At 32.3% G+C, this 15,516-nt stretch overlaps 1 protein-coding gene across 1 annotated transcript in view; it reads left to right on the top strand.

Moving 5' to 3' along the window:
• Positions 1 to 6,556: 6,556 nt before the first annotated feature.
• LOC117172473 (cyclin-A2) overlaps positions 6,557 to 15,516 on the top strand; it is a 21,205-nt gene continuing 12,245 nt past the window's right edge. Inside the window, exons 1-5 of the mRNA XM_033360441.1 lie at positions 6,557 to 6,961; positions 10,142 to 10,612; positions 11,656 to 11,879; positions 11,967 to 12,171; positions 12,258 to 12,505. Of these exons, the coding sequence (XP_033216332.1) occupies positions 6,803 to 6,961; positions 10,142 to 10,612; positions 11,656 to 11,879; positions 11,967 to 12,171; positions 12,258 to 12,505 (1,307 nt within the window). The 5' untranslated portion in view covers positions 6,557 to 6,802. The remainder of the gene's footprint in view (positions 6,962 to 10,141; positions 10,613 to 11,655; positions 11,880 to 11,966; positions 12,172 to 12,257; positions 12,506 to 15,516) is intronic.

The raw sequence follows: 15,516 nt of genomic DNA, 5'->3' as shown, positions 1-15,516 counted from the left end.
AGGTTAGATGCGAGGAGTTGAACTCGATAGGAGAATTAGATCATGCAGGAGTAGGGATGAGGGCTAAGGAATAATGTAAGAATGTATGGAAATGTGGGGGAAATTGGAGGACCGCTGCGACGGTACCGAAGCTCCCAGCGACGAATTCAAAGATCAGATCATTTTTGTATACGGGCGCGACTCGTTCTTGAGCGGGATTCCGAATTTTGTACAAAATTCCATTTTGAGACACTTTATAGAAATAAAATCATTGTTATTTCATTTTGGGTTTCTGTTTAATCAATTGAAAGACCTATTGATTATTTATAAACAATTTAGGAGATTTTCAGAACGAGATTTCACCGCAGGAGTTGGGTTTCCAAACCCTTCACTGTGGAAACGGACTCGACATCGTTGAATTCTCATCTTCAAGTGGACGTTTTAATGTCAACCCTTTCATTCATAATTTGAAGTATTTGACTGTTTCGCGCGTAAACTCAGTTCCGCTCGTTACACAAAGTTACTATTAGCGCCGCGGCATGGATGTTTTCAACACGTGGGCCATTTTCAACTCTCGGCGACAGGAGGCTAGTCGTTCTGTAGAAAAATGGGTTCCTAACCTTACTTTCTTCTGGATCTCATTTCGCTTTAGTATATCAAAAAAATGCTCATAGGCAATTTAATTACATGTAAACATAATCTTAAGACCCCCTACATTTGAATTATATTCTGATAGTCATAAATATTATTAATAACTTCGCATAATCTTGAATTCGCCTCAGTGGAAAATGGTAAAGTTTAAATCCATCCTCGCTTCTTTTTTTACAAAACGGAGCACTGCAGCAGACCATTTTTCTTATATTCTAAACTTAATTTTAATTAAACTATACGACATGCTTATCACTATGTTTCCCGCGAACTGTCCAGAAACCAGAATGGCGGTTGCATATTCCTGTCTAATATAGTGAAGAAATACCTATCTTGTGTGCAATGAGACGCTCGTGCTCATTCAGGCAGTGTCCCCAATCTTGGGAACTTATTAACTCGCGCTTGCGTCCCGCCGACAACCCAATTGGTCACTGTTAGCGCACTGATTTTGAATTATATAAAAATTCAGATTTAATATTTATAATAAATAATTATTAAGAAATTTTGATGAAAAGCGATATTTTAGGTTTCACTCGTGTAAAAAACTTCGAATTCTCGTCTCAAATACACGAGTGAAACCCGAAATATCTCTTTTTATCAAAATGAATCATCGTGATAGCATAAAATCTATTCAGAAATTCTCAAATATAATGTTTCTAATCCTAAAATAAGATTATGGAGTGACAGACACAAAAAACCAGATTCCAATGAAAAAGAGATGATGAATTCTAAGTTCAGAGTAATAAATCAATATTGTTTGTCCCAATTTCTGAAGTCAGAATTAATAACGTTTCATGCATGAAAATCTCATGATTTTTTCATCTGTTACTTCAAAATTCTAATTAAGGATTAAGTAATTAATTTGGATGCAGTTTCCAATCATTATTTACGATAAATATTAAATCTGTATATTTATATAATTCAAAATCAGCGCGCTAACAATGACTAATCAGGTTTTAGGCGCGACGCAAGCGCAGTTTAAAAAGTTCCCAAGTTTGGGGACACAGCATTCAGGAAAAAAAAAATTTAGAAAATATTTTACTATTTTATTTTTTCTTCAGGTGGAGCTGTTTATAGAAAATAGCGTTATTTATATTTATTTGCAATGTTTTATATTTTCTCAATGAAGGCTTTGAAAAAATGGGGTCGTTTTTATTCCATTCAGAAATTTAAACAAAAATGTGATGTATTATTACATTCGTCTCGAATGTTAAAAATCAAACGTTCCTCTTTTTCTAAGGTGTGAAGGTAAGAAAAGAAGTTCGTTCGATTTTCAACTTCGAAACAGCTCGGGACACGAAGGAATAATAAGAGACCCAACAGCCAGTGGGAAGCCTTTCGAAACTGGCAATAGAAACATTAACGTACGTGGTAGGCACATTACAGAAAGATTTTATATTTTGATGCGCACGTGCGCAGTTGTCTTCTTTCTCAAATTGACGCGATCTTAGGAAACTAAATCGATTATATTTTTTATTATACAGGTTTTTTTACGATAGAAAACTGTTTGGATGCGTTAGAGGAAAACAGTATCCTTCATTCCAACGTACGATTTCAAAAATAATAATGTACTACAATTTCAAGATTTCATGATCAAACAATTTCATTATAATCTACATACTTACCACTTTTATAATGCACTCTTTTAACTGTCTGATCAGATATAAGTACATAACCACTGCGTGTGTTTTGTGGACAGTGGACGTGTGCTTGCCGGTAGTTCTGCAATTATTATTGAAAATTTTGCAAATTAAGGCAAGATAAATAGGCGAAGTTTCCTAAAAAAGAAATAAACAAATATGAGTAAACATTTATCAGTGATAACTACAATAATGTCAATAACACTAATCAATAATTAGTTGTTTAAATGTAAAATGATATGATCTAGAAATATTTTATGACCCAAGAGAACTTGTATGACAAATTAAACTTTCATTAGGATAAAAAAAATTGATTAATTACGAGCATTGTTTAGTGGAAAAATGAAATTATTTTAATTTAAATTCTTATTAAAGTCCAACATCTAAACCTTAACAGTATAATTTTTTAAAAATGAAAAAAATGTAATTCACGGAAAAAGCAACTGAATTTAATAATAATTATAAAGATACCTTTTTATTGGTATTAACTTCGTGATAAAAAATATTTTTTTTCGCATGAAGTACATGCATCTACACGTCGTCGATTTATTATAAACTTAAAAGTTATTTAAACGTGTACTAATTTATAAACAATTATTTTGAGTGTAGGTTGGAATATAATTGAAGTATTATAACTATTTACTATTTACAAACCTATGACCTAGAAGGCGTTTATAACCACCGTTCGTCAATAGTTTATTGTAAAATAGGCACTCAGCTACACTTTAGTCTATATTTTAAAATTTTTCTTTCACTATCTCAAAACAGACAACTGCCATCTTTGTCATGTAATTTACCGGTTTTCTACAGTTTTCTACGTAAATTACTTCATTTAGGTAATTCACGTAAGAAACCTCGAGTGACGCGTCACTTCGCAACCCTGGTTATAAGGGAGATTTTGCATATGAGGTTTGCGTCACGATTGCAGAATTGCGTTGAGTATTGCGTAATGCGTTAAATCACTAGACATTTCAGCCAATCACAGTGTTTCACTGAATAACTATGAGAATATTATTGGGTGAAATGTCTATAGTGAGTTGACGCATTACGCAACGCAATTCTGCAATCATGGGACGCCACCTTAATTGACGTTGTGTCGATGCTGCAATGAATTATTAAGTATATGGATGATCCTTCTTTCTTTATGGCTGCTTGATTCAGATAGTCATGTTTCAATCAAGCCTATTATAATTAGTGATAAGAAGAGACCGGTAATACCAAGTACCCTACCGAGAGTATATGCTAGAAATTGTTTAGGTCAAAGAAGCTCAGAGAAATTCTCCGCAGGCACTCAGGGAGATATTTTTAAAGGTCCAGGGAGCTCGTTTAAATGGTCTGAAGGCTTTAAAATATCCTTTCCGAAATTGAAATAAGAATACGATCATAAATAACAAGCAGAGAGGCTATCTCAATAGAGTAGCTGACACTCAAGGGTCCTTTGTTAAGCTTTCGGATTACAATTTAGAAGTAGATTTTTTTTAATTTCATAGTTAACAGCCTAAAACATAATAATTCGGAATCTACGGGTTTCGATGACTTCAGATATCTAACTTTTTTTTTAATGCTTAAAATTGGAATTGATAGAATGTTTCTCGTAAATCGAATGAGAGACGCCAAAAAAGACAACATTTTTGAATTCAACTAAAAAATTGTATATCAGTATATAAGTTATCATTATAAATAAGTATAATGAGAGAATTCATCAATTAAAAAAAAGTGTTAATAATTTGAAGAGAAATTTAAAAAGGGAGAGCGGATTAGCCACGACCATCTATTGTAAATAACTCTACCCACCCGGTGTGTGACGAATACAAAAGGAATATTATATTATGGCCGCACCACTCTTAAAAGGACCACTACAAGGATCTTGAAAAGGGCCCAAATATCTCAAACTATCTCCGATACTATTTTGTTTCAAATCGACTTTGTTTATAGACTCAAATGGGTCAAGCTATTTCGCTAAAGAAAACTCAGAGATTTCTTTCGGTAGGGTAATACTACAAATTTAACGGTAATTACCAGTAATCGAGATTCTGGGCGGGTGATTCAAGATACTGTTAGGGAAATTTATGTTAACTATTGAATGAAAAAAATAAAATTCATATTTTTGTATATAAATAGATGATAGGAACCAATATTTCTTTAACTTTTCGAAAATTTTTCAATCTCATTAATAAACATTGCATCTGAATTATACAACGTGTATCCCGCATGATATAAAATTATCTGTTGAAATATTAACTTTTAAAGTTGAAGAATTAGTATGGGGAAAAATGATAAATACAATTTTTCGCTTCATGCATGTGTGCTGAATTCACAGGTAAATATTCAAATAATTAAATTATACTTGTTAAGAAAATCTTAGTGAAAGAATTGGTTTAACAAAATAAAGATCGTAACTGCAAAAAGTTGTAAATGCAAAACAGCTTTCTTATTAAATGCTTTTTCAACTTTTGTCCAGAAAATTTAACTTTTTAATTTTTAATATTTAATTTTCTACAGCAGACACATTAGTTCTAGTATTATTCATACAGTATTTTACATAGATTTCCCTAATCATAATTTGAATCGCCCGCTAAAAATTTCAGTTTTGAGAGTTTTGTCGTCTGCTGCTCTCCAAAGTAAATGCATTTGTTATTATAATTACATATTATAGATGTTTTATGTGCAGAAAACTACAGAATAAGTAAATACAGGGTTTAATTTATTTAAAAACTAAATTCTTTTTCTTTAAAAATCTTTTTTTCTGTTAAAAATTAAAGAATTACTGCTTTTACCGTGATTACCAGTAGTTACTGGTATGGTAAGGTATTATCGTAGAAGGAAGATGTATCAGAGATTCTATGGATGTATTATCGCGATAATGCCGAGCAGCGCCCATCAGTAATTATAATGGACCAATGCATGGATTCGGTCCATTTTTGACCTATTACATTCTCATCATTTATGATTGAGAAAGTATTAGAATTGTCCGAAATTTGACACTATAGTTTTTCAACGGATTTCAACGTTTCGAGACCCCTGAATCAAAAAATTAAGTTTTTACGATGGAGTCTGTCTGTCTGTCCATCCGTAAGTAAACACGATAAGTTTTGAAAAAATTAGCGGATCAAATCGATCTTTGACTAATACTAGTACCTCTAATACTCCTGTAGAGTACCTCTTTGACCTTGATAACAGCGCCACTTGACACGCAAATTATTGGGTTTCTCAAAGTTTTTAGAGCAATGTTAATGAAAGAGCAGTATATATCAATTAACTGCAATCAAAAATATTATACCGAGGTCTAAAATGAATTATTTACGCATAAATTCAGATGCAGCCACAGGTTATCACTGCCTTTGTGATTAAATTCTTAGTGATTTCAAGCGCAAGTTAGTAAATAAAAATTTCTGATGACAGGAACATTCCTCGAACGTTTCAATGACGTCTTTAGAACGCTAAAGAAACGTTCCAAGGGGCACTTACCGTTATTATTATTATTAATAGGGAGATTTTGCGTATCGTGCCGTAGCTCACGGTAAACACTAAAGTCACGTAATGACGTTTCTGTGCATGCTTTGCGAGTTTAGCGTTACCGTTTTCCGCTATCCGACGTTCATTAGCGTATCATTTGCCGTATTCTATCAAAAGCTATGCAAAATCTTTATAATGAATATCGCGTAAACTGTGAGGGGATAGGTCAAAATGGATGCCAGTTTAGATTTTTTAAACTTATATCTCTAATGGCTCACTGACGGTTCAAAAAAGAATAATGGTAAGTTCCCTCCAGGAATATCTTTGCTCCAGGTGCCAGTCGAACGTTTATACATGTCCCAGGACCGTTCCGAATGTGCCTACGCAACGTACCGCCAGTTAAAAGGTCAAAAGTCAAAAGATTTCATATGTCTTCACTTAGTTATTATTATTTTTTTAAATATACATATTTATTTTTGTTAGTTTCTCATTTTGAACTGGTTTGCAGATATTCTAATATCAAATTATCCTGTGAAACATTCTATATTTGGAAGGCGATAATCTGAAAAAGAGAGGCATTTACAAATAGCATTTCATTGAGACTTTTAGGTCATTTTTCATAAAATACTATAAAATACAATCATTTAATTGCAATGACAAATTCCCGAAATTTGACGGAACATTTCCTTCTCGTTTTTCAGAACCCCGTCACTTTTTAACAGCTTTTGGAACGCGGCTTCGCGACGCATCGGAATGCTGCGCCCCCATTGGCCAGCGCTGCGCACATTTCTTCCAGACTTTACCATTGGAGGATTCAAACGGAGCATGTAACTGCCAGCTGTTAGAGTCGTTTGTTTAAATTAAACGGACGAACTCTGGGAAAGGTCCTAAAGGCGAGGAAAAGAGTTTTGTTGGTGTTGTTCGGAGCACCGTAGAATATTTGCGATGTGTGAACGCCTCTAAGAAGGACAAATTCCACCTAGGATTTTCCATCGATCTTTCTTTCTCCAACAGTCGCTCGCGAAACGTCAATTTTCTCTCCCAAAAAGAATCCGATTACCCCATATCAAAGCAGAATCATGGCCACGATACGAGTGCACGAGGACCAGGAAAATCGGGTCACCGAGATCCGGCGAGGCAAAGAAAATACTACGATGCCTCTTCAAAATCAAACCCAACAACAAAAACGAGCCGTCCTAGGAGTCCTGCACAATAATTGTGTACGAAACACGAAACCGGTAAGTTTTTTGACGCCATTCTATCTTTCAAAAATGACGTTCGTCAATGACGCTTCATTTTTCATGCATTTATTGCCCTTTTTGTGCAACGTTCTCGACACTTTTTGAATAATATTAATTAATTAGAGATTTCTGAACCTCGTGGCGATATTTTTTTCATCGCTGTCGGTTTTCCTAAAGTACCTTTGCAGCTTCGAAATGTCTAGTCCATGTTTCGAACTTGAAATATCTGCAAGGTTACGGCCATAAACGTGGAAAGTCGTTATTTTTCGAATCTTACGCAGATGTTTAAATTACTTTTTTATAGGCTTTAAAATATGTTTTTCACTCTTTGTAGCTTTTGCGCAACTTTACATTGATTGTACTTTTGTGGAAATTTAGTTTTAAGTGATTTAACGTAAGCATTTTAAAATTGAAAGCCTTTTTTAAATTCTTGTTCTTGATTCTTATCTTCGATACGCGAAAGCGCGATATGACGTGGAAATGTAACTAATTAGAAATTACACTTTTACGAATCGAATGATTTTTATACCTGAGCGATATTTATTTTATTTCCGTCACAGCATTTCCCCAAAATTGCTCCTAATTAAACGGTTTTTGGTACTTAGCATTTTCTATAATTCCTCATTTTTTTAAATCTGATCAAAGTTTATTAATTTATATTTTTTTGCTGTTTTTCAAATCTGTAATCTGCTTAAAACTTTAATAATTTTTTTTTTTTTTTTTTTTTTTTTTAATAAAAATTTAACTATTTAAAAAAAATTGCTTTGGTTTGAAAATTTCTTTCTTTTGGTAGAAATGTCATATTTTTTAGTTATAAATACAACTGTCTGATTAAAAATTAATATATTTCGATTTAAAACAACTTTTTTGTTGAAATTTGAACTTTTATCAAAAGCATTCGTGTTTTTGACTTGAAAATTCTACAATCTCGTGGAAAATTCAACTATTTAGACGACAGTGGAAAATTTTTTTTTTGTTTTTGCTTAAGAAACTATCATTTTTAGTGGAAAATTCATGTAATTTATTAAATATTCATATTTTTTGTAAAAGTTAATTTTTTGGTAACAATGCAACTATTTGGTAAAAAATTATTTTGTTTTAGTTAAGGATTAAATTCTTTTTTTGAAAATTCTTTATTGACTAAGTTGAACTGTATTTTATTGTAAGCTAATTGTGAAATCTGGTTTGGATGAAAAAGAACCTACTACATTTTTTGTTGATAATGCATCTCTAATAAATTTTGTAAACTAAAAATTTAACTATCTGGTTGAAAATTTAACTATTTTGATGAATATTTGTTTCGTTTTAGGTTGGAAATTAATCATTTCTGGTAGAAAATTACTTTTTTTAATTTGTCTTTGTTGGTAGAAAATTTAACCTTTTGGCTGAAAATGTATGTCTTTTGTGGAAAGTTCGTCTTTTGATAGAAAGATAATTGTTTTGGTTAACACTGCAACTGTTGGGCGGAAAATTAATCTGTTTCAGTCGATGATTCAAGTCTTGTCGAAATTGTAATTGTAAATTAGAATTTTGGATAAATGTTGATTTTTTCATGTTTAAAAGTTCAACTATTTAATCGAAAATGTATGTACTTTATGAAAAATCTGTCTTTTTGATTTTGTTTTGGTTGAGGATTAAACTATTTTCATAAAAACTTGTTTTTTTTTTGTTTCAGTTTAAGGGTTTGCCCTTTCCTAAAATGCTTAGAATTGTAATTTTTGATCGATAAACGATAATAAATCACTTTCTACCATTTTCGTGAATTATTTATGATTTTAATTGAATTTTATACATTTTTGACATTATCTTTTCAATTGTTGATGTATGTTTCTTCATGTTTATTAAGTAGTTTCAACAAGTTTAGAATTCACTTTCAACGTATTTTTACATTATTCATGATTTCGGAAGTTTGTTTTAATTTTCATAAATTTTTAATTCTCAAAATTGTCAATTTTGTATGCTCCAATTGATAATCAATGCTGATTTGCATCGATTTTTAGGCCAGGCTTCGAAGCTCCAAATTTTCTGTACTTTTTTACGCAGGGCTACTTTTGTCAGTGAAGTAATATAAGAAATTGATCGTACTATCAAAATCTTACTTGTCTTAAAATTAAACAAAATGATGAAAGGTATGTCTAATTAAACTGCTCAATTTAAATCCTAAAAGAAAAAATCATTAAAAATAGAACAATCGGATGTGCGGGATGTGCTCTAAATAATTCTTATTTCCATAGTTTTTATATTATTATATAAATAATTTATTTTTTTATTTTTGAGGATACTTCCTTCTTCAGAAAGATACTTTTTGTATTATATATTTTAAATTCGGTAGATAACTTCAAAACCTGTTAGGCATGAACTTTCTGCAGGCGATTCTAGACTTCATTTTTTTTTCATCCCCAAATTTACTTAAATATTATCTGCTGGTCTTTCCTTCATTTTAGACTGCAATACCTTTAAAAATAATTTCGTGGTCAATGCTCAAATATTTTTTCTCATTCTTAATTTGTTGAAAATGCAATATTTTTACTTGAAGTGTTAGGAAAATAAAGCGTCTCAAATTAAATCATACAAAAGGTGTTTTGTTCGATATCTGAAACATTTTAGGCCCTGATACTTAAAATTGTTACCTGCATTTCAGATTGGAGTCATAATTCTAGATAAATTTTGCTGATGTTTTGGCGCTAGTTGAAAGTATTATTTTAACTTTTTTTTTAAGTACACTAGGACCTCGGATTTCTTTGGTCTCGCTTTTCTTTGACCTCGGATGTTTTGACGTGCCTTCCCCTGCTTTCGCGCCCCCACCATCGCGCTAGTGGAAGGCGTGGCTGATGGGAGCTCGTAAATCTCTTTCCCTTGACCGATCAGCGAAGAGCACGTGGCTCCACCGTGACAGAAGTAGGAGCTCCTCGAATCCAAATAATCCGAGGCTCGCGCGTTTCACATGGTCAAAGAAATCCGAGTTCCTAGTGTACAATTTTTCTATCAGAGCTTCCACAACTTTCAAGTTCTGAATTTTAAGGCTTAATTGTTTAAAAATAATGCTAACAATTTCTAAAAAATGTGTATGTTTAGAATATTACAATCGTAAGACAATAATAAACCTTAGGTTATTGAATTTAAATTGATAAATAATAATGGAAAATATTAAATTTGGGCTTTTATGGCTTTTTTTAGGAAATTAGCAAAGATGAAAAATTCAAGGCGAAGGTCTACATTCCAGAACAGTTCCATTCGTTCCCGATTTGCGATGACAGAAAGGGGGACACTATGTTTCAAGTCTATGAGGACAAATTACAAGAAGAGACGTCCGTTGCACTCCGTGATACCAGTGATGGAAGGGAATTAAAAATCAAGCATGTAACCGAGCAAATAACGACAGTCAAAATAGAAAAAGAAAAGCCGGTTTTAGAAGTCAATCCAATTCCAGTCCAGGTTTCTCAAACCTCCATTCATATCCTTGAAGAGATAGACGAAAAGAAGGGAAATGTCGAGTGTCCCATGTCCCTAGACAAATCTCTCAGTTTCGTAGAATCTGCGAAGAAAGATGTCCGGACAAAAGCGGAAATCAGCAAAGCAATTAGGACGAATTTTTTTGAAGTTAATGAATATAGGGCCGATATTTACAATTATCTCAGGACTTCCGAGGTAATTACAAAATAATTTAGACTTGTATATTTAAGAAACTATACTCAGAATAAATCAAAATATAAATTCCTTTTTAACGCCCAATAGTAAAAATGAACTAATAAATTCTTGGTAATTAAAAACAAGAATCCAACTAAATTAAAGAAACCGAGATAAGAAAGGACAAAATTGGAAATTCCCGTCCTTTTTTTGTTCTACTTGTAGGATCTGACTGCACTCTAAACCTAAATATGTGACAACCCTTATATACTCTCATTCTAATCATAAACCATGTCCAAAATATGTTATGAATTGAAGCACCCGAAACGGCGTAATTATTGCCACTGGGCTAATTTTAGAAGTTGATCGGATTCGGATTCTGACAAATTGATTCTTGTAGAGAATTTTAAGGAGCATCTTTTTGTCATTGGAACTATATCTCTAACTTTTTTATTTTCAAGATATTTAACTTCATATGTTGCAACATTCTTTGACGCACTCTACGGATATCACACTCTCAAAACTCAAAATATTGTTTCAGGGCCGTCAAATGAATTTTAAAAAAAATCGTGAAATCTGGTTTACATAAATACGACAGTGGGGAAGTTTTTCAATATGGTTTGTTGAGAAAACTCAAAGCGAGAAAGTTGTTGCCTAGGAGTTGAGGGAGTTTAAAAAAGATTTCAGATCTCTATCGATTTTCTGGGAATAATGGGGGCGATTTGAACAAATCTGTCAGGTTCGTGCGGTTTGTGAATCCGCCACATGCGCTCGGAAATAAGCGAGTCTAATGCTTCGTTTTTATAGCAATGGAATTGGTGTGGAACAGTATTAATCTGGGAGATCTGAATAATATGTGTGCAAAACTCGACGTCAGATTTCTTCCGTAGAATAAAAACTGTGAGCAATTTCAAATTGGATACGTATGGAAGATGACGAAACTGTATTTTCTGTCATCAGATAATAATACGATGTAGACTTCATTCTCGGCAATGTTAATATTTATTTGGATTTTATTTCAAGTAATCTATTTTTTAACTTTTGAATATATTTTTTCTTTATAGACGCTACACAGACCGAAGCCCGGTTACATGAAGAAACAGCCAGATATTACATACTCAATGAGATCGATATTGGTCGATTGGCTGGTGGAAGTTGCTGAAGAATATCGGTTGCAAAGTGAGACACTTTACCTTGCAGTTTCGTACATCGATCGATTTTTATCATACATGAGCGTCGTTCGCGCCAAACTACAACTCGTCGGTACCGCTGCAATGTTCATCGCATCGTAAGTGACAAAATCGAATACCAATCATCACCTAAATAGTAATTAATTTGATGATTTAGTTAATTAAACACTCTTTTTATTTAACAGAAAATACGAGGAGATTTATCCACCGGACGTTGGAGAATTCGTCTACATAACTGACGATACGTACTCAAAGAAGCAGGTTTTGCGGATGGAGCATCTCATTCTGCGAGTTTTGTCTTTCGATCTCACTGTACCAACGCCTCTTTCCTTCCTCATGGAATACTGCACCAGCAATAACCTCTCTGAAAAGATCCAGTACTTAGCAATGGTTAGTCTCTTATTAGATTTTTCATGTATCTTGGAAATAAATAAAAGGACGTACTTTCAATTAAAATTAATTTTTTATTGTTTTAGTATTTCTGTGAGTTGTCCATGCTCGAGGCCGATCCCTATTTACACTTTTTGCCCAGCCTTTTGGCTGCTTCATCCGTGGCTTTGGCACAACACACCCTGAATGAGGAAGTCTGGCCTCATGAATTGGAACTCTCGTCTGGCTATAATATGCAGGATCTCAAAAGCTGCATTATCTGCCTGGAGAGGACTTTCCATAATGCTATGAGCATCCAACAGCAAGCGATACAGGAAAAATTCAAAAGCAGCAAGTGAGTTTTCTTTAAGTACTTTACGACTTGATTAAATTAATGATGTTCTTGAAGAGCATCCACGCGTACCGGAGCGAAATCCCAATTTAGGAGGAAAGAAGTTCAAAATACATTAAATAATCAACTATTTATATAGTTTTGCTCCAAAGCAGGGCTCGCCACTTGAAGCAGGTGCTGGCTGACACGACAAGTGTAAGACTGACAGGAAGTTTTTCTGTTATTTGTTTCTTCGTTTTCCAGGCATCAAGTGAAGGGTTACGGTGGCGGTATATTACGTCTCGCCGTCGTTCACGTCGGAGACTCTGAACTTTTGTACTCGAATTTACAATACGTTTAATTTCCAATTTCATTTTTAATTTATAAAGTGAATCAAATTTGCCTGCAAATGAAACCGCAAATTAAAGTTTTAAAAGGGAGGAAAATTTTGAATGAAAATTCATAAAAAGTACAGAAAAACGACGGCCGCTAAAATCCCTTTATTATCATCGGTCTTCTTTATTTTTTACAAACTTCAATTAAAGATTAAAAATGATTCACCTAAGTATCTGAAAATAATTTGTTGTTGGTTCTACTAAGAAGTTTTAATACTTGTAAATGAACAGCGGATTAGAGCTACTGTGACGTTAGCGTAATTGTTTAATAGAAGCTTTTATACAAATATTTTTAAATATAGGGTTTTTAGAGTTTAGCAATTCCATTAGAGAGGAGTTGATATTGGAAACTAAATCAAATATTTCTACAATTTAAAAAAAAATCACCTTTATTTTCACAGTTCGAAATATAAATATTTCCATTTTTAAACTTCAAAATCAAATTATGGTGAAGAAAAGTTTAAAATAATAACTCATTTTAAATGGGAAATTTTAAATTCGAAAAATATTCAAAAAAGTTCGACATTCCTGGCTCAGTTAAACAAATTTGAATTGAAAAATTGAATAATTACATGAATGTTTAATGGTTTTAATTTTTGGATTTTGAACTTACACAGTAAACGCTAAATTCTCCATTTTTTCCTATTATAAGTTTATATTTTGCAATTGAAATTGAAATGGTTGACATTCAAAAAGTATAATTGACATTTTAAAAATGGTTAATTTCGGGGGGGGGGGGGGCATAACTCCAAATTCTGTTGTACAACGATTGCAAGTGATTTTAAGTGATTGAAAGTGAATGCAGTCATCTCGAGTGGTTGCAGGGTCAATTCTGAGTGATTGCAGTGAATTGATGTGTAATTCCGGGTGATTGCAGTGATTTCGCCGTAAATTCCGAGTGATTGCTGGGTTAATTTCTAGTTATTGATGTGATTTTACGGTTAATTCCAAGAGATTGCAGTTATTGCACTGTTAAATCCAAATGATTGCAGTGATTGCACTGTTAAATCCGAATGATTGCAGTGATTGCACGGTAAATTCTGAGTGATTGCAGTGATTTCATGGTGAACTATGTGCGATTTCGGAGGGTTCAAGGTGAATGAAAAGTAAATTTAATTCAAAGCTATTTCAAATAAATTTAAGTCGATTTAAAATGGTTGCTTTCGATAAAGCGATTGAACTCAGTTTTAAATGTACTAATAGTAGAGCCGGAATGTTAATAAAACTGGAAACGTCGAATTGGCTTGAGGCTTTAATTGATAACGCGAAATAGCTGGAATCGTATGACACAAATTGTTCAAATCTACTTTGGAGATATTTAAATATAATTCGAAATCAAGAAATAAAAAAGAGTTATTAAAAAGCGTTTCAATTTTTCTCAAAAAACCAACTCTCCAACTTTCGACGATATTTTATGATCTACTAATACCGACTTGTAAATTTTAAAAACTTCTTTACAGAAAGACTTTTTTAATATTTGGAATAAAACACTATTGTGACTCAAGAGGATGTTCCTTGTAACAAGATACATTTTCATAGACCTTTTGATGGTTTCTATGATTTTCCGAAAATAAGATTTTGGGTAACATAGCAACATCAACTTGAAAAGTATCGATTGTGGCAGTTATTTATTTTACTAGAAAACATACATGCGCGCGATTATTATTTTTCGTCTCAAGCAAATTTCTAAATTAAAATATAAAACTAATATTAAAACCAAATTTTTGTTATTTCATAGTATCTATTACCTAAAATAATGGAAAAGATATGCAAGGACAACATTTTTGATAATTGATATCTTAACTTCAGAATTAATATATATTTTTGTGAAATAAATAGACAATCAAGCCGTTACATTTCTGTTAAAAAAAAGTGTATTATTATATTATTTTCGAAAAAATCGACTTTTTTCAATCTTTTTTTTAATGGATTGAAACGATTATTTATTAAATTCTTAGGTAAAATGATGTAAATAGTACATTTTTAACACTTGTTTTTAATATAAATTTGAAGCCTCGGCTGAAATAAGGTTGTATCAACACATATTTTGTTTCCATAGACTTCTATGTATTATGAGTTTTTATTTTAACTGTTTCTCTATTCCGCGGAAGCGCTGACATCGAAAATTAAAAAATTGATTTCGGAATGAAATGTAATTGTAATTGCAATTTAAAGTTTTATTTTTAGTTTTATTATGAAAATAATTTAAACACTATTTTTTAGTACGATTCCTGATAATTATTTATCACTCATTTATTTGTTGTATTATTTTTGAATATTATATTTGATATTACCGGTTCTCGACGTTATACTTCAGCCTTTCTAGCCTATTTATTCTTTCCTGCGTGCAGTTCTAGTAAAATTAATTTTCTTTTTTTATCTTGGTTCAAAAAAAACTTCAATGTTAGACTTAGAAAGGTACATTTTCGAAGTGTATAACCTCGACTATTTTGACATTTATTTCCCCATTCAATTTTCGAATTGTCGATCACCGCGCTTCCTCGGAATAGAGAAACAGTTAAAAGAAAAGCTGATATGCGAGGGTAGTTCAATAAGTCCTTAGAATGAAGTATAAAAACAATTTTTTTTGGGTAATTTTTTTTTTTATTTTTCAACATAATCTCTTTGGAGCTCTATACA

This window comes from Belonocnema kinseyi, chromosome 5, assembly GCF_010883055.1.
Source record: "Belonocnema kinseyi isolate 2016_QV_RU_SX_M_011 chromosome 5, B_treatae_v1, whole genome shotgun sequence".
Classification (NCBI taxonomy): Eukaryota; Metazoa; Arthropoda; class Insecta; order Hymenoptera; family Cynipidae; genus Belonocnema; species Belonocnema kinseyi.
Note: the sequence above shows the minus strand (reverse complement) of the source record. Positions and strands in the feature narration are given on the sequence as shown.